The 18,721-nt window shown below is 45.0% G+C and overlaps 1 protein-coding gene across 1 annotated transcript in view; it reads right to left on the bottom strand.

Moving 5' to 3' along the window:
* PGM5 (phosphoglucomutase 5) overlaps positions 1-18,004 on the bottom strand; it is a 183,217-nt gene extending 165,213 nt beyond the window's left edge. Inside the window, exon 1 of the mRNA XM_060610125.3 lies at positions 17,634-18,004. Within this exon, the coding sequence (XP_060466108.1) occupies positions 17,634-17,894 (261 nt within the window). The 5' untranslated portion in view covers positions 17,895-18,004. The remainder of the gene's footprint in view (positions 1-17,633) is intronic.
* Positions 18,005-18,721: the final 717 nt, after the last annotated feature.

The raw sequence follows: 18,721 nt of genomic DNA, 5'->3' as shown, positions 1-18,721 counted from the left end.
CACTGCTATATTCTGACAATCTAGAACAAACCTATTATGTAGTAAGAACACAACTAATATGTTGAATTAATTCACTGGAAAAACGAACGGCTGCTATGTGAAGAATGCATTAGAATGATGAGCCGAAAGATCAGGTGGAAGGCTATCACAGCAGAGCTGAGTATGGATAGTCTTGGACTAGGCAAGAGGCAGGAGAAATGAAATGAAGAGATTCTATTTGAGATTTTGGAAGAGGGAGAATGAAAAGAACATGTAGTTGGAATGAAATACGGAAGACTGGAACTCTGGTAGCCAGCCTTCAAGATGGCGCCCAATGACCCTTGCCTTCTGGTAGTGGGGTCTTTGCGCAGACCCTCCCACACCAACAGGGCAGAACCGCGTGGTGAGTAGAACACTGAAGAACTGAGAGTGTGTGGCTTCCAAGGTGAGGCCATACATGACACTGTCGCTTCCGTCTTGCTCTCTTGGATTGTTGACTCACTCTACAGGGGACCAGCCATTCTGTCATGAAGACACGCAAGGTCCCTGCATAAGCACCCATAGGGAGAGGAACTGACAGCCAGCGGCAACTAGCCAGCTGTGCGAGTGGTTCATCTTGCAAAGGATCCTCCGGTCCCTGTCAAACCTTCATATGACAAAGACCCCAGGAGTATGTGACTGTGACCTCATGAGAGTCCCCAGGTGAGAACAATCTATCTAGCTGTGAGCCAAATAAAAATTCATGATCATTTTAGGCCATCAGTTGCGTCATAATTTCTTGCACAGCAATGAACAACGAATACAAGGGCCAGTGAGGGAAAGAATCCAATCCCAGATTTCTACCTTCAATAACTTAATGGGTGATGGTGTCATTTATCAAGATGGGAAAGACACAGGGACAATAATCACACCCATACTGTTATCCAGAGTCATAATAAATTATGGTCCACATGCTCTCGTTAAAATTTATTTAGTCATTCAGCTCATTTTATTGTGTGTTACCATGAAACAGGGGACGTCAAAGATCCTGCAGATACAAGCAATGAATTCGGTTTAGTCACCGCCCTCAAGGAATAAGTCTATAGATTCACGACTCTGAAAAACATTTGTAACCTTTGTTCACAAATTTCTGTCTCTCCCACCTTTTAGAATTGCTCGTAAAGAAACAATCTTTAAGGGGGGGGCGGGGAGAGGAATGGGTGTGTAGATAATTCTTACAGTGGTATTCGTTAGAAATGAAAAATTAAAAACGATCTTTATAAATAAGAGAGAATAAATAATGAAGGACCTATCAAGTAAAGCGTGATGCACCAACATATAGAATATTCCTCAGCCATTTTAAAGGATAATTACCAAGGTTGTGCAGCTGTGGTAGACTTGGTTCACAGCCCACAAAACGTTATGATCCGCTTCCACAGGACAGACGTGTCACTGAATAGCACCCCCCTCCAGCCCCCAGCCAGGGGCTACATTTCCCAGACCACCCTTGCATCTAGTGTGGCCACACGACTAATCTCACAGCAGACGATACATGAACAAGAGAACGGAACAGAAGTAACGCCTGTGCCTTCTGGGCTAAGGATGGTGAGAAACAGATGTACCTCGTGTGCCTAGTTCCTCTTCCACAGACTCCGTGCAGGTGAACACGCGGCCCTAGGAGATACAGAGCCACAAGATGGAAGCCAAGAGTCTTTGCTCAACAGCCAAAACCCTCTGACAGGGGTGAGAAATAACTCTCCACTGTGTTTAAAGGCAATAAAAGTTGTTTACTGTTAAAAAGGCTTACTTGCTATAACAAATGACATTTTCTTAAATGGTATAGAAGGAACACAGACAACGCTTTAATGCTAAATCAAAAACGCCGAATACAAAGTAAGTGTTACGCTATTACAACAATGTAAAGTTCTATATGCCTTGTGACCAGGACTTGGAAGAAATACAAAAATAAATAGGTACAACTCATTTGTTAAGTAGTCAAGATTATAGACCAACTTTAGGGGCGCCTGGGTGGCTCAGTCGATTAAGCATCCGACTTCGGTTCAGGTCATGATCTCACGGTCCGTGGGTTCGAGCCCCGCGTCGGGCTCTGTGCTGACAGCTCAGAGCCTGGAGCCTATTTCAGATTCTGTGTCTCCTTCTCTCTGTGACCCTCCCCCGTCCATGCTCTGTCTCTCTCTGTCTCAAAAATAAATAAACGTTAAAAAAAAAAAATTTTTTTTAAAAAGATTATAGACCAACTTTATATCTGAAATGAATCTCAATGATTTCTTTTTTGAAAAGGTACTATATATTCTGTTTAAGAAGGTTAATGTGAGAAAAAAAATACTTGAATAAAAGTTCACCCTTTAAAATTCTGGTTATCACTGATTAGCAGAAGATTAAGTTCGAATTATCTGGAAATTTTACCCAGGTAGCCCTGCTCATTAAACCACCGATACCATAAAAATGGGGTAGGGCTGTACGCTGAATATAAATCTAGTTGGGGGGCATCTGAGGCATGATAAGGGCTGGAGAAGATACATGAGAGTAAGTGACAGTTCTTCTAAGGTAAGACACGGGAAATCACGAAGATATTTGCGTCCCCTGCGAATGCTCACTAAAAAGTGACTTGAGCAGAGAGTGACTTTACAAATCAAGTGGGTAGGATGACCTATTCTGTGAATACCGGTCAGCTTCTTACCCCAGCCACTCGCGTCGTTGACCGACGGGCTCAGGAACAAAGCGGCCACAGAGGCAAGAAGGGAGGTTATACATGGGCTCAGCAACATGGATTTCCTCTCGCCAAAGCCAACCTGGCTACGGCCACCACTGGGCGTGCGATCTGCCAGGAGCAGAGACCAACAGTGAGTTCCCAATATGGCATCATTCCCGAGGTGATCAGCTAACCAGCCGGTGGCGGGTTGATTACATTTGGACCACTTCCATAATGGTGGGGAAGGAACTTTGTTCTCACTGAAGGAGAGACACAGGAGAGAAGGAACATCCAGAGGAAGAGGCAGAGATCAGAGGAAAGTGGCCACAAGCCAAGGAATGCCAAAGAATGTGGGAGCCACCGGAAGCCATAAGAGGCATGGAATGATTCTCCCTTAGAGCCCCCAGTGGCAGCACGGCCCTGCTGGATTTTGGACTTCTGGCCTCTAGAACTGTGACAGACGAAATTTCTGTTGTTTTAAGCCACCGTGTTAATGGCAATTAGTTACAGCAGCCGTGAGAAACTAAAACAAAAATCTCTAAACAAACGCAAAATCTATATTCATTTCCTGAGGCTCTGATGTAGCAAATTGCCATAAACGTGGTGGCTTAAAAACCAGACAGAGTGAGTCTCTCGTAGTTCTGGAGGCCAGAAGTCTGAACTCCAGCAGGGCCCCCTTCCTCCGAAGGCTTCAGGGGAGAATCTGATCCAGGCCTTTACCAGCTTCTGGTGGCCGCCCTGCATTCCCGGGTTGGTGGCCGCATCACGCCATCTCTGTCCTTCCTCTTCACCTCACCCTCTGCTCTGCGTGGCTGTTTCCTCGTCTTCCGTCAGCTCTGCCTCTACCAGTCATCCCAAGACAAACGTCATTGGGGAAAATGTGGTTTCAAGAGCTGGTAATTGATCAAAGAAATAGAGCCTTCGGAAGCCCTGTTGTTGAAGCAAAGAGCACTCACTTTCAAAGTTAAAAGATGGAGATGTGAGTCCTGCCTCTCTACCCCCGACTAGGGAAAATCACGTCACTTTTCTGATGCTCCATGTTTTTGTCTGCAAAGCCGAGAGGGGGCAGGGTTGTGAAAATTCACTGGAGATGAGATTCCATAAAGACAAAAACCCTTCGTGAAACGAACCGTGACACAAATTACGCTGCTGCCTCCCCCGAATTGCATCCCCCTCCTCCAACACTTCAAATTCACTTCCAGACAACAGGTTATCCCTTAAACTACCATTTCACTTTCCAACAGAAGCCCTAGGAACGCTCCCCATCCCCCCCGGGGCCAATGTAGCAGACCGTTGCGGTGCAAGGAGTCAGTCTACTTACACAAGTAGCGTTGGCTTTGTTTACGGCATTGAGGCAGCATCTGACTTGTATTCCCGAGTGAAACCCAGACCGCAGCCCGGGGGGGGGGGGGGGTCCACGTCAAGGCATTCTGCTGCTCCCTCCTCACCCCCCCCTCGTGGGGCTTTCTCCAGTTTCCACGTGATCTGGTTTTGGCTGGAGGAGGGGGGGACCAGGGTGGGCTTTCCTGCCACCGAGGAACACGTCCTTCTGTTCCCGCTTGGAAAGAGGGGCAAAGTGGACCCGAGTGCACGGTCACGTACACACGCAACAGGTGGCACACACGTACGGATCCCAGGTAGCCACGTGAACACTGTCACAGGGACAAACGAGAGACACACGCTTTTCCAGACACACAGAGACACAGACAGACACGGCCTGAGCTTGTTCCTACTGAGCCGGGACTCCTAAAATCTTAGGACAGAGCGGGCGGAGCAGGGGGCAGCATGCAATTAGCCACATTTCCCGGCTGCGGGTACTTAACCCATCTCGCTGTGTCCGTTCTCCTAACTTGCTGTCAGTACCTCCCATCAGCTCTGAAACCTCACCTGGACCGCGGCAGGACTGCTGCACCCCTGCATGGGCGTAGCATCGTCGCTGACGACGATTCTCCTAAATTAGATTTAGCCACGAGTTCACAGTTTCTAATTAAGTCAAAGTCCTAGAGAGCAGCGCTGTGCAGCTGAAAGCCGCAGGCGAGGATCTCAGAGCAGGGGCAGAATTTTGACGCCACGTGAGTTTTCCCCGGTCACGGAACACTAATGAGTACGGGATTGTTTTCATGTGTGAACGAACTCCCTTAACTATGCCTCCCCCCGGATGATTTCCTTTTAGCCTTAAATAAGTCATTTGTTAAAAAGAGTCCCAAAGCGAGAAAAGAAAAAGTAAGCATGACATTCCTCAATATTCTCCACTCGCAGTGTCACAGCCCTGCAATTCCCGAAGTGAATCCGAGCACAAAAAGAACAATAAACAGAAGCTTCCTTGATGGTTCACAGAGAGAGTGCTGTGCGGGACCACACAGCCACCGCCACGGCCATCTCCAGAGTGCATGGAAAGCCAGATACACAAAGACATATTTCCTGTCTTCTCGGCTAAACAAAAACCAAAACCCATGAAGAAAGGCCAAAGCCAGGCTGCCATGATGGCAGGGCGTCCTTCCGCCTTTCAGCCCCAGCTGCCAGGGAGGGCCACCAGGCTTTGTGCAGTGCGGTACATGAGGAAGCAGGAGACGGCTAAGTGGAATTTTGAGAAATAACAAACTCAAGACATGGATGTGGTTATCCAAACATCAAGGGACTTCTCCATTTGCACATGGATAATTATGCAGTTACAGGCTTTGTTACATGGAGACCAGATGGGAGTAACAGCCCATCCTCAGCTTCCCGTCCCCCTGGAAGTCTGTATGCACACACTTAGGGGCTGGAAGGGGAGACGAGAGCCCACTAGAATCGAACCGAGATGGATTTCGCATTCAGTCCCTAACTTCTGGACAGGTGCAGAGAGGTTGCAGGCATCCAGAAGTTTGGCCCAAGTCCTGTTTCTCAAGAGGTCATTGAGAATCAGGCCATCTAGTCTTCCTCAGGTGCAATATGGGGGCGGTGATATTAGAACTTCTGTCCCTTCTGGTATTTACGTAATTCAGTGCTTGGAAAATACTGAAATCTTCACCTTAAGGTACAGAACCTGGCTCACTAAAATAAGAAAGGGTCGGGGCGCCTGGGTGGCTCAGTCGGTTAAGCGGCCGACTTCGGCTCAGGTCATGATCTGGCGGTCCGTGAGTTCGAGCCCCGCGTCGGGCTCTGTGCTGACAGCTCGGAGCCTGGAGCCTGTTTCGGATTCTGTGTCTCCCTCTCTCTGACCCTCCCCCGTTCATGCTCTGTCTCTCTCTGTCTTAAAAATAAATAAATGTTTAAAAAATAAAATAAGAAAGGGTCTATTTGCTGCTGTTTTATGAAGTGATCAATCCAAATGAAGACCAGGATAGGAACCACTGGATCTACCTGGGTCAAGAAGGCAGAGTTGAGTGCCCAGAGATGATCTGAGATTTAGGGATCCAACAAGAAAGGAGATACAAACTGCCTCGCCACCTGCTAGCTATGTGGCTTCGGGCAAGGTGATTCTGTCTCTTGGTTTTATTATCTAACAGATGGAGGGTGAGAGGAGGTAATGTAAGCAAGCTCCAGCTCAGTGTCTGGCACCAAATAAATACTCAGGGCCCTACCCTTGCTTTCCTTCCTCTTCCTCGTACCATTTCTTAATTCTTAGGTGTGAATTCTGTAATTCATAGCAATTGAACGAATTTGTTGTTTTGCTAACCTACAATGGTTTTCTAATTACAAATATATATAACACATATGCTATATATATACATATATACATTATATAATGTATATTATATATACATATTACACATACACATATGCACATAACATATATGTTATATATTACATAGGTGTGTATATGTATAAATATGTAACATGTACATATGTAATATATAACATATGTGTGTACATGTTATGTGTGTTATGTGTGCATGTGCATGTATATATTATATGTATATAATATACATTGTATATAACATATATGTGTAGATATGTTATATGTGTTATATATGTGTATATAAGTGTATAATATATATACATATATATTATATACACTTATATATAATTACATATATTTATGTAAATATATATAATTAAGTAAGTATATATAATATATATTGTATATAATATAATATAATACAACATAATATATAATTATATACTATATATAATATATTGTATATAATATAATTATATGCAATATATATAATTCAGTAAATATATATAATTACTTATATATTATATACATTCCTTTTTTGAACATTTAGGAAGAACACATCAGCAAGAAGAAAATAAGAGTGATCTGTAAATCTAAAAATGAACACTGTTAACTTTCTGTGTGTACTGTTTGTATCTTGGTATCTCCGTTTCCCTTTCTCTCTCTGTCTCTTTCATTTACATAGTTCCATATTTTTGCAGAAGGGATTTTCTGTCACCTACATCTTTCACTTAATATACCCAGCCCTTCCCTGCCGTCTGTGTCTCTAGGTCACTGACTATTCTTCCACAACACGATTTTAGCGTCTATATAGTCTTCCATTATTTAAACGTACCATCCTTCATAGACTAATATAAAAGCGTTCTTCCACCCAAGGTTTTTAGATGTGAAACTAAAAAGCGTTTGAGGACTAAAACCACACTACAAAATCAGGTAAACCGAATGCAGCCTGCCAATAATGAAATAGCAAATTAGTTGTAACCTGCCTACGTAAGTACAAGGTCTTTTTTCTTCGACCACCAGGCCTCCTGACTGAGAAGCTGCTGACGCCCGTGGTAAGGAGTGACAGGACCATGTCTGTACCCCTGTCGTGACCTGCATCTTTTTCTTTCCTTGCCCCTGTCTGTGCCTCTGACGTGTACTGTCTCCTGCTATGTGCTATGCCGATCTCCGAACTTACCCGTGGTGTTGAGCTCACTGCAGAAAGCTGTCCCTGCAAGACAGATTCCTGCCTAGAACAGTATGATTTATATTACTTATATTTCTTACTTTCAGCCCATCCGACTCCAGCACAAGTTCTATTCATTATCATAGAAACATAGATCATTTGGGAACATTAAGTCACCTCCTTCAGGTCTATGCAGGCTTCATATGTTTCTGAAATCTGGTCTACTCTCCTCTTGAATACATCCAGGGAAGAAGACATATATTTGGAGGAGGGGGAGTTCTGTGCACATGTGCACACACATAAGCTATTTGATAAACTTTCTAAATGCTTAAGAATACTTTCCATCTGGCACATTTATAGGTAGACAGAAAAAAATTATATATATGTATATATACACACACACACTTATATATACATGAAGATACACACACACACACACACACACACACACACGTATATGTGCCTATATGTTCCCCTCAAAACTCAGTCTCTATAGCCATGTGGTTTTTTTTTTCAGAGGAGTTGTCACAATCCATTAAAATGCATTTATGTGGCTTGTTAAATAAATTCCATCAGACCCATTTCTGTCTGGTTGGGAAATAATCACAGGCCATTTGCTAAGAGCCCCCACTCCTTATACTCTGTTCCAGTGAACTAAAGACCCCTGGCAATAAAAGATTTACAACTCAGCAAGATTCAACAATTTACTGTTATTTATGACAGCAGGGCTGGGTCTTCTGTATTATATTCTGCGTTAGCATCTGTCACTTTACATTTGGGAGATGCTGTCCAAAAAAAGATTATGCCTCCTAACCAAACATTCAGCAAGGCTGCAGGACCAGGCACCCCTGACAAACATCCTGCCCGAACACTTGAACGCATCTCTAGTGCCCACAGCTGTGCATTTTCAGACGCCTCGGCAGATTAGCGTGGAGTCTCTTAGCCCCTGCCTGGTCTGTTCCTCTCAGTAATCTCTCACGTGGCCCAGTCCATTAGGCTGGAAAATCCTCATGAAACGAGCAGATTAAGAGCTGGCTTCGGTAGAGGGGTGTTCTGCTTTAACACAGCGCGAGCCTCAGAAAGGTTTAAGGTGTGGAAAAGCTTGGCCCGGACTCGGCTAATTCGTAACAGGAAATAATGCACAGACCCTGCGAAGAAAAACAATCCTTTGAGTTCAAGTCCATGCCAGAGCAGCTGTTGCCACCTCGATGTCCGAGGCAGGGTGTGTGTGTGCACGTGTGTGTGTGTGTGTGTGTGTGTGTGTGTGTGTGTGTGTGTGGCATGAGTGGTGTGTGCACGCACGAGGAGCGGGGACGGGATGGTGACTTCAGGAGTCACCGCCCAAGCCTTAGCCCGCAGCATGGAGGAGTACCAAAAGTCCAGTAGAAGCCTTACCAAAGAACTGTGATCTCCACAGCAACGGGCATTTTCTGATCCGTAAAGCTACCGAGACTAAAAGAAAATGCACACGTGCACATGTCCTTTTATTCTATTCGGAGGGAAAGAGTTTGGTGATAATTGTGTTACGTGAATAAATTACTCCTAATAATCCGTTACCGTCTTCAATCATCCCATGCACCCTGGAAGATGTGTAGAAAGTGGTTTTACCTTCCCTGTTTTGATAAAGGAGGAAGCAAATCCCAGAAGGCCAGGTGACTTCGCCACGGTCATATAAGTTACAAATGGTAGTGTCATCATTCAAACCCAGAGCTTCTCCTTTTTGCTTTGTTATTCTTTACTGATGTGTTGAATGACCAAAGCAATGCACATCCATGGATGATCATTTAGTAAAGAGAAGTATATGATGTAGTAAGGGAGAAGATTCTCCTTCCCCCGCCTTATGCACCCACATACCCCAGACGTATTCACTGTTACCTGTTAGCTGGAGTATGTCCTTCCAACCCTATTTTCTATGCCTACCCAACAGTGGCATCATGCTACCCATGATCCCCTACTAATTGCTTTGTTTCACTGAATATAAACGATCATTCACAGCCTTTTCATGTCCATATAGGTCCACCTCCTTTGTTCATGCGTTTTAATGCATCCATGGTGTGACCGTGCCATAAATTATGTACCTGTTCTCTCCTCTTAAACATATAAATGTTTACACGTTTCTCTTTTGCAAAAGCGGCAGTGAGTATTCTTGTACGTAGACGCTTCCACATTCGTATCAGGAAATTTACAGGATAGATTCTTAGATTAAGGGATTCTTGGATTATTGGATAAATAGTCCATTACTTTTGACACACACTGCCAAACTGCCCAGCCAAAAGGTTTATCGATTTAACTCCCATTTAACATGACAATTTAACATGTCGATTTAACATGACAATTTTCCAACATTCACGCCAACCCTGAGTGCTTTCAATTTTTCATCTTGATGGATTTTTTTTTGTTTCTATTTCTTCAGTTATTAATGAGGATGTCCTTTTCAGGTGTTTGTCGTTGTAGGTGACAATAGTTCTGAATTTTCTGAATTTTTTTTACTAACTTGGGAAAGCTTTTCATACACTACGTATATTAACCATTTGTTATAAAACTCTCCTCCCAGTATTCTGTGGCATCTTTTGCCAAATAGAATAAACTCTGGTCTTCTGATTTCAACTTTTCTCTTTCCATTAGAAAGCCCTAAAAACAAAACCAGATACCCCTAGCCACAAAAGAGGACTCTTCTTAGAGGAAAATAATAGAAGGGCAAGAATTAAATATTATATTTATGCAAAACACCTATAGGTAGAGACTTGGAAAGGGAAAGAAAATTTCTGTGACTTTATGCCAAGGGAAAGGATTTCTTTGGAGATTGAGCGTTCCTGAAAATTTTCTCTTCCTACGAATACAAGCATCACTCCAAAATTTGACATCACTAAAAATATAGGAGATGAAAGGTATTTAAAGCTTAAGAAAATGTGGATGTTAACAAGCCTTGTATGTATTCCAGATATCCTCTTATTCGTAATCAGTGAGAGTCAAGTCAGATAAAAGGACCCAAAGCTTTTCCTTTGGCTACGCAAGTGTAAACATTAAAGGCATATTGGCCAAATCATGAGTGCTGGCAATTAACTGTCAAAGCTGTAGGCTAACAAAGGACACTGAGCTTTCTACCTTCGATTTAAAAATCCCTGGGAAATCCAGACCTTTTTATCCCCCTGCCTATTATTCTCAAATAATCCTGTTCAAATCCTATTACAGGATTTGCTTACCTTACTGTTGTCTAACACAAGAGTGGCTAGGGCCCAAAAGATAGAGGTTAAGGTTAGTGAAGCCAATACCTATGCTTAGATTCCTCAAAACTAGGTTCCAACTTCTGTCCCTCAAGTCTTAACAGAAACTACCAAACTTGCATAGTTCACGAAGGGCTCAGAGAGAACAGATGTTTTATAGAAAATTCGTAGGGCAAGTTTCACACATAATGTTGCTGGTGTGTGTGTGTGTGTGTGTGTGTGTGTGTGTGTGTGTGTGTTCAATAAACATCATTATGCTTTATCCCAAGATTTAATAAAGTAGCTTAGTTAAAAATGTCATCTGGGTCTCTGGACACATTCAACAAAGCTTAAAATAACCCACCCCAGCAACTGGGAGGGCCCAGCTGTTCACAAAACCTCTCCCATTCCTTTTCCTTCCCCATTAAAAAAAAGAGTGAATGAAGGCTTGAGGCTAAAAGATTCAAGGATGAACTGACTGAACAGGAAGATGGATGGAGCCAAGGACACCCTAAAATTTGCTATTTCTCATATAATAGACTTGCCACTTCCAAAACCCAGGGATGGGGATTTGGGAGGGGAAGCAAGATAAAGTTCTAGCAGTCTCTTGAGGGCTTTCTTGTGTATCCCAAACCTGCTCTTCCTAATGTCTGGGCCACAGCAGCTCATTCCATTCACCTATTCTGTAGTGAACACCGGAAAATGCAGAGCAGTCACCATCCGGTTCTGTTTCCCTTCTGGAGACAAGACCTGAAGCCGGCCCAGCCCAGGTTTCCAGATCCATTCCAGGAAAGAAGGTTTCGGTGTTGAGACACCAGCTTGCTTCCCTCTGGACATCCCACACACCGCCACATCCCACCCTGCCTCCCTTGCAAATCTATTTTCCTTTTTCTTTGGGGCCACATCAAAATTTGTAACCCAGATAGTTCTAAGAAATGTCAAGGCAGGTGCATTCCCATTCTTTGAAACAACCACCTTTTCGTGGCCCATTAGAATCAAACACAGTCAGTGTAAGCAACCTTCTCGAAGCCACACCCAAGTCCCTTGCTGACCCAGCCTTCTTCATACCACTGCCCTTCAACTTCTACCCCTAAAAGACTTCACAAGGCATCGAGGAGTTCTTGAATTCTGTAAGCTGAACGGTAGTGCTAACATTACTATTACCATTGGTGATTATCCCATAGCCAGTATGGTGTGTAGCCGATCAACAAAAGGATTTTCTCTCGGCTAAAACGTACAACAGAGCTCTATGCCGTTCTGTTCAATACATGCAGTCAAATCATTATTGTATGAGATGTATTCACGGGCCGCAATAATATTCCCTGACACTTCTTAAAGCTACGGATGTTACAAAATGCTTTTGCTGGCAGCTCTCCATTTGATTCCCAGGATAATTCAGCCATGCTGTCATACCCAATTTATAGATGAGGAAACAAGTGGTTTCTAGGTATTTCAAGAGGCTGAAGCATTTGGTCTGCAACTTGTACGACAGAGCTAGGAAAAGAAAGTGAGCCTTCCAGCTGCCGGCACACTGATTTTTCCACCATACCTCATTGTCTCCCAGGCTAAAGCCAAAAGAGAGTGTGGTTATCATAGGACGAAATCTCGTTTGGGTTTGCCAAATATGCCTTGGTAGCATTGGGTGCCCTACTTTAGTTAACTTCAAGTTGCTTTTGGTTGTAACGGTCTGGCTCCGCTGAAAAAAATACTAGATTTTAAATGTTAAGTTATATGGCAGTGAGAAAGAATGAAGTCCTGCCATTTACAGCAACATGGATGGAACTGGAAGGCATTACGCTGAGTGAAATAAGTCAGTCAGAGAAGGATAGGTATCATATATTTTCACTCATATGTGGATCTTGAGAAACTGAACAGAAGACCATGGGGGAAGGGAAGGGGAAAAAATAGTTACAAATAGGGAGGGAGGCAAACCATAAGAGACTCTTAAATACAGAGAACAAACAGGGTAGATGGTGGGGCTGGGGATGGGGGGCGGGGAGGGAAACTGGGTGATGGGCACTGAGGAGGGCACATGTAAGATTCAGTTCTTCAGTCACAGCAGGTGCATTTCAAGTGTTTGATAATCGCATGTGACTAGTGGCTAGGACAGATTACAGAACCTTTCCGCCACCATAGAAAGTTCTATCGGACAGCGATGATACACAGTGTCATCTCCAGAGACAGAAGACTTTAGAAAAAGTCAGAAATGTCTTGAGGCAGACACAGCGCTGCCATCTGTCCAGTATTAAAGGTATTTTAGGACTTTAAAAAAAAAAAAAAAAAAGATTAGAACAAAGAGGAGAGAGAGAGAGACGCCCTTAGTCACACATGGATCCACCCAGAGGAAGGCAAAGGCATTTATTCATAATGTAGCCATTATTTGCATTTTGCTCTTGAAATCTTCATGAGATTAGAATAAATTGACACCTAGAGAATTTAAACCCCTGCAGAGTACCTGAAGCAGATGGAAAAAGAAATAGGATAAAAGATCAGTTACAAACTAAGTTTAAATTAGCAATAAAGTTTCCCAGTTCTTTTAAATGATGCTCTTTACTCTTCATACTTAGTATTTTTCTTTTGCTCTATATAGTATGACACAGTTTGTATCTTTAAAAGAGAATTAAAATACTTCTGGGGACTTTTTAGATAAGTTCACACAGCCACATAAAAATTACAAAAACAGGTTAAAAAAATCTCTTCTCCTTTATTTACTAATCCATTCAAATTAATTGTATACAAATTCAAGAGTGCATAGTGATATTCAAAAGAGGAAGAGCAAAACAAAATTCACGTGTCACCAGCAGAAGTAGCTATTTCACCAAATCCTTATTCTGAAAGGTGGTAATTTAAAAAGGGAAAGAGGGGCACCGAGGTGGCTCAGTTGGTTGAGCATCTGACTTCAGCTCAGATGATCCCACAGTTGCCAAGTTTGAGCCCCTCATAGGATTCCCTGCTGTCAGTGCGAGCCCACTTTGGATCTTCTGTCCCCCGCTCTCTCTCTCTGCCCTCCCCCATTCTCTCTCTCTCTCTCTCTCTCTCTCTCAAAAATAAACATTTTTGAAAGAGAGAAAGATGAACATGTATTCTGCTGTTCCAGAAGGAACTATATTACAGAATAACCAAATAGCCCAATAGTGAGGAAAATGCCCAGTTCATAAGAAAATGCAGCTAAACACATGTGGATGGAATTAGAGAATTCAAAAATCATTTTGCAAACCCTAATGAAATAAACCACTCAAGCCAGGATCATTAACAGACGCTCAAACCATCAGATAAAAGTTGATAGGAAAGGGATATTCACATGGTACAAAGTTCACTCTGCAGGCTACTGGTTAGTTTCAAGGGGGAAAATACTGGAAGATAGAGGCAATCACCACAATAGCCCTATAATCATCTCAGCATCATGAATAATGGGTCAACCAGAGAATGTTTCCTAACAAGATATAACATGAATATACATCAGTGCCTATAAAATTGTCTTGCAAAAGAAAAAAAGAAAAAGAAAAGAAATATTGAGCTTGAATCTAATGAAACCTTTAGAACTAATTTCTAGTGTGTGCGCGCGCACACACACACACACACACACAGGAAATATAGTGAAAAGTTAAATGACACCATAAAAAAAAAGATCAGAAAATTCAAGTAAGGGTCGGGGGCGGAGAGGAGCATTCTACAGGACAACCAATCAAGCTAGTCTCTTCAACAAGTCAGTTTCATTAATACGAAATAAAAATAAAGAGGGAGGTATTTTCTAGATTAAAAGAGACTTAAGACAAATAACCAAATCCACTGTGTGTTCCTTGAGTAGAAGAAACTAGTCTGAAAAAATAGCTATGAAAGACATTTCAGAATAACTGAGGAGATCTGAATGTGTACTGGTAATAAACGATATAAAGAAATCATGTTTTATTTTATTTGGGATGATAATGATATTGTAACTATCAAGAAAATGGTTCTCAGTTTTTACAGATCCACACTGAATTTAGGGATAAAATGTCATTTTCTTTAATATACTTTAAAATACATTAGCCCTCAAAAAAGGATGGAACATATATAGAAAAAAAATGTGAACAATCTAGGGTATGGGCATATGGATGTCATTTATCTATTCTCCCCACTTTTCCAGAAGTTTGAAATTTTCATAATTTTATAATAAAAACATTTTATCCCAAATTGAATAGGTATATGTCTGAGAAGCTATTTCAAACTCGATGGTATATTAAAACATAAGTAGTGCCATCCACCATTTTGGAAATTCCAAACTTCTGTTCCCCTTCAGCAATTATATGATCAAAGAGCAACTGCCGGGTTTTTTTAACATTAAACTGTATAGTAAAATTAACTTTTTCTATCAAAACCAAGATTTTTCAGATACAGAAAATGCAACCCACACAGTCACATCCAAGTCAGTTCCAAGAGAATACATTGTATGTTTCTACAATCTTTCTAGCCTATTATGAATATCTAACGTGAACTCTTTTTTAAAAAGCAAGAATCAAAAGCTTTCAGAATCAAAACTCCTCATTCCTGAGTGTAACTCCGCAGGCCAAGTCAGGGGGCAAGCACCTTCTCATCAATTACCCATCATTCAAGACCAGTCTGGCTTTTGGTAAACCCCCGTTCTCCTGAAGCCAGCCTTCAGGTCATTCATTCGCTTCAGCAAAAGCCCTCAAGAAGGTGAACAAAATGAGGAAAAAAATAGGCTAAAACTGGCTGCCTGAAACACTGATAAATGTGGACCATTCCCTTCGCCCATACCCACCGATTTTAGAAATAATGCTTTCGGATACTTTAAGAGATGGTGCTTATATGTGTATTTTAACTTGTCATTCTGTCCTACGGAACAACCACCAGGGTAAGTGTGACTCTATCTTAACCATTTATTAACATACACTATCTCCTACAATCAACTCTACCCTTAACGTAAATGAAATGTATTTATCAGAGGAGACCCACTGAAGAGGTCGTGGAGTCCTGATCATCAAGTGTGCCAAGAAATAAGAAAGCTTCATAATAATTTGCCCGTGCAAATCAACAACTGTAGCTTCTCAAATCTCACCCGCGATAAATGAGCGGATATTTCTCTCATGTCCCGGAAAAAGTGGCCCGGGAAAGAATATGAAAGCTGCCACAGCTCCCCCAAGGCCCATTATTCTCCGTCACTCCACGGGAACAGCTGTGTCCGACAGAGTAAAAGACCGTTCGTCAACCTGTCTCCAACTCCCCGATTCAAGCCAACTTCCATCAATCCCAAGTACGGAACCAGAGAGAAATACAAGTCTTGAATCTCCAGCAGCATCGTCTCCACCACCCATCACACCCCTCGGCTCTTTTCTCCTAATTGCTTTTGGGTTATTTTACTTAAAAAAAAAATCCACTTCCGTCATCCCTAAAACACTGAGCGAGGGGAATTACAGTAGACAAAATGAAGCATGGACAGCCCTAAAGATTAAAAAAAGAAAGAAGGTGAGAAAGCTAAACAGAGGGGATCAGGAAGGCAAAAGGGAGTCCAAATGCCAGATAATTATTTAGTGTCTTTTTTTAAAAAATTTTTAATGTTTATTTTTGAGAGAGAGAGAGAGAGAGAGAGAGAGAGAGCACAAGTGGGGAGGGGCGGAGAGAGAGGGAGACACAGAATCCGAAGCGGGCTCCAGGCTCTGAGCTGTCAGCACAGAGCATGACGTGGGGCTCGAACTCACAGACCGCGAGATCATCACCCGAGCTGAAGTCAGACACTTAACTACTGAGCCACCCAGGCACCCCATTCAGTTTCTTTCTTTTTTTTAATGTTTACACTCCCATACACATCTGCAGAGATTTCACTTAAATGTGCTATGTACGTGCGCCCGACCGTATTACCAAGACTGAAATTACTCTTTTAGACAATGTTTCCCACAGAGACCCCTGCAGTGACGGGTCCCTCTTGCAGACATGGTGGGAAAGCTGCCCTGCCTGGTTGTGCGAGGAGGAAATTGGGGTATGGGATGATGCCAGAAGGTGTTTCTAGTTGTAGGACAGAAAGGGAGGAGGGAGAAGAAGGGAAAACCCAAGGTCTGAGAACTCAGATGGCAAAAGAAGCCTGCAGAGGTCGTGGGAGAACAGAGAGGAAATCAGGAGGGAAACAGAATGGGGGGAAGAGACACAAAACGCAGTCAAACGCCAAAGAGCATCTTGCAGAGGAGTTAGGAATTGCTTCAAGGAAGGCATCGTAAGCCTCATCTCCGATCATTTGGAGCTACCCCCACAGACACACACAACTGCGAGCCCAGGCTGTAGAGCATCAAACTGATCTCCACCCCATCCCTACCCTCATCAGATCTACAGTGAAGTAATTCCCCTGGGTTCACAAACCACTTATATTAAAAAAAACCTTTAGGGTGCACTCTTGCCAAATGCGTCAGGGATCAACGCTGGTGTGTGTGTGTGTGTGTGTGTGTGTGTGTGTGTGTACCCGCGGGTGTGTTTGAGACAACACTCCTGTTCAATTTCTGGCGGAGCCAAAATTTAGGGTGGAAGGAGGGGACAGCAGATAGAACACGGGAGGGGAAAAAAAAAAAAAGAAGGAAAAAGGGGGGAAACACTGCGTTCCTGGCCTAGGGAAGAAGCGCGGGTTGGAAGGGCAGTGGACGCGGGTCAGAACAAATAGTTGTGAAGGGCTGGGGAGGAGAAGGCCCAACCGGACCGCGGGCAGGTGCGGGACGCGGGCCGAGTCCTGGCGAGGTCAGGGCGACGCGGCGGGGTCCCCGGAGGCGGAACCCTGAAGGCCTTGGGGGCGGTGGGCGCTGACACCGTGGGGCGTCCCGGACGTGGGGAGGCTGCGGGCCTCGGCGGCGGGCCGCTGGAGGAGAGGACCCGGGATGGGGGGCGGGTGTGGGGTGGGGGGGGTGACGGCGGGCGGGAAGCGAGGCTCGGCCGGGGCGGGTCACTCACCCCGTTGGCCGCGGCCATCTGCACCACGATCTCGGTGGCCGTCCTGCTGAAGTACCTGCCGTCGCTGCCCACCACCATGGTGCAGCCCTGGCGGTCGCGCAGGTCGATGGACGACAGCACGCTCTGGATGAAGTTGGGCAGGTAGTTGCGCTGGCCCTCGAAGAGGCCGGTGGGCCGCCGCAGCCCCCCGCCGCCGGCCGGCCGCTGGTCCTCGTAGGGCACCGTGGGCACCGTCAGCACCGGGATGGGGCTCCCCTCCATGGCGCCTCCTGGCCGGTCCTGCCGCGGCTCCCGGGAGCCGGAGGGAATCTGCCGCCCGCCGGACCCCCCCTCCCCCTCCCCACCAGCCTGGCGGCGCGCCCGGGCTCCGCCTCGCGCCCCGGCCCCCCCTCCGCCGCCGGCCCTGCGCCCTCCGGCGGCACCGACAGCCGTCCCTCCCCGCGCCGCCCCGGCAGAGTCCGGCTCACACCCCCCCAAGAAAGTTTGCTCCTGCCCCACTCCCTCTTGGGCCGGAGCTCCGGAGGCGCTGGCAGTGTCGTGCCCCAGCTGGAGTCGCTTTCGGGGCGTCCCCAAGTCCGCTCCCGGGCCGGCTAGCCCGGCCCCCGGCGACCCTCCTCGCGCGCCCGGCCCAAGCCTGCCCCCAGGGCGATCGCTTCTCCCCGGATCACACCCTCCGCCAGAAAACAGCCTGGGGTCGGTGAGAGCTTGAGCAGGACTTGGGGACCTCTCCGAGACCCCCCAGCCTCTCTCCCCTCCCACCGCAGCCCAGTCTCCCGGTCTCCCTGCAAGTGGGCAGTTTAGGAGCACAAGTTTCTCTTTTGAACAAGGACGAGGGAGGGAGCTGGGAGGGGGCTGAACCTTTTGCCACCAGCGAACAGCCCCAGCCAAAAATAACCCTGGAAAGGCGAACTGAGAATTGTTATCTTCTGCCAGCGCTGAAATTGGAGGCTGAGCCTTGCGTGCGAGCGTGGGTGCGTGTGTGTGTGTGTGTGTGTGTGTGTGTGCGCGCGCGCACACCCCACCACTACCATTTGTTGCAGGGAATCACAAACTGTCAGGCCCTTCAATCCGGCAGGACCCACCCAGCC

Source organism: Panthera onca, chromosome D4 (assembly GCF_046562875.1).
Source record: "Panthera onca isolate mPanOnc1 chromosome D4, mPanOnc1 haplotype 2, whole genome shotgun sequence".
NCBI classification, from domain to species: Eukaryota; Metazoa; Chordata; class Mammalia; order Carnivora; family Felidae; genus Panthera; species Panthera onca.
The sequence above is the reverse complement of the archived record's forward strand: the minus strand, read 5'-3'. Positions and strand labels throughout refer to the sequence as shown.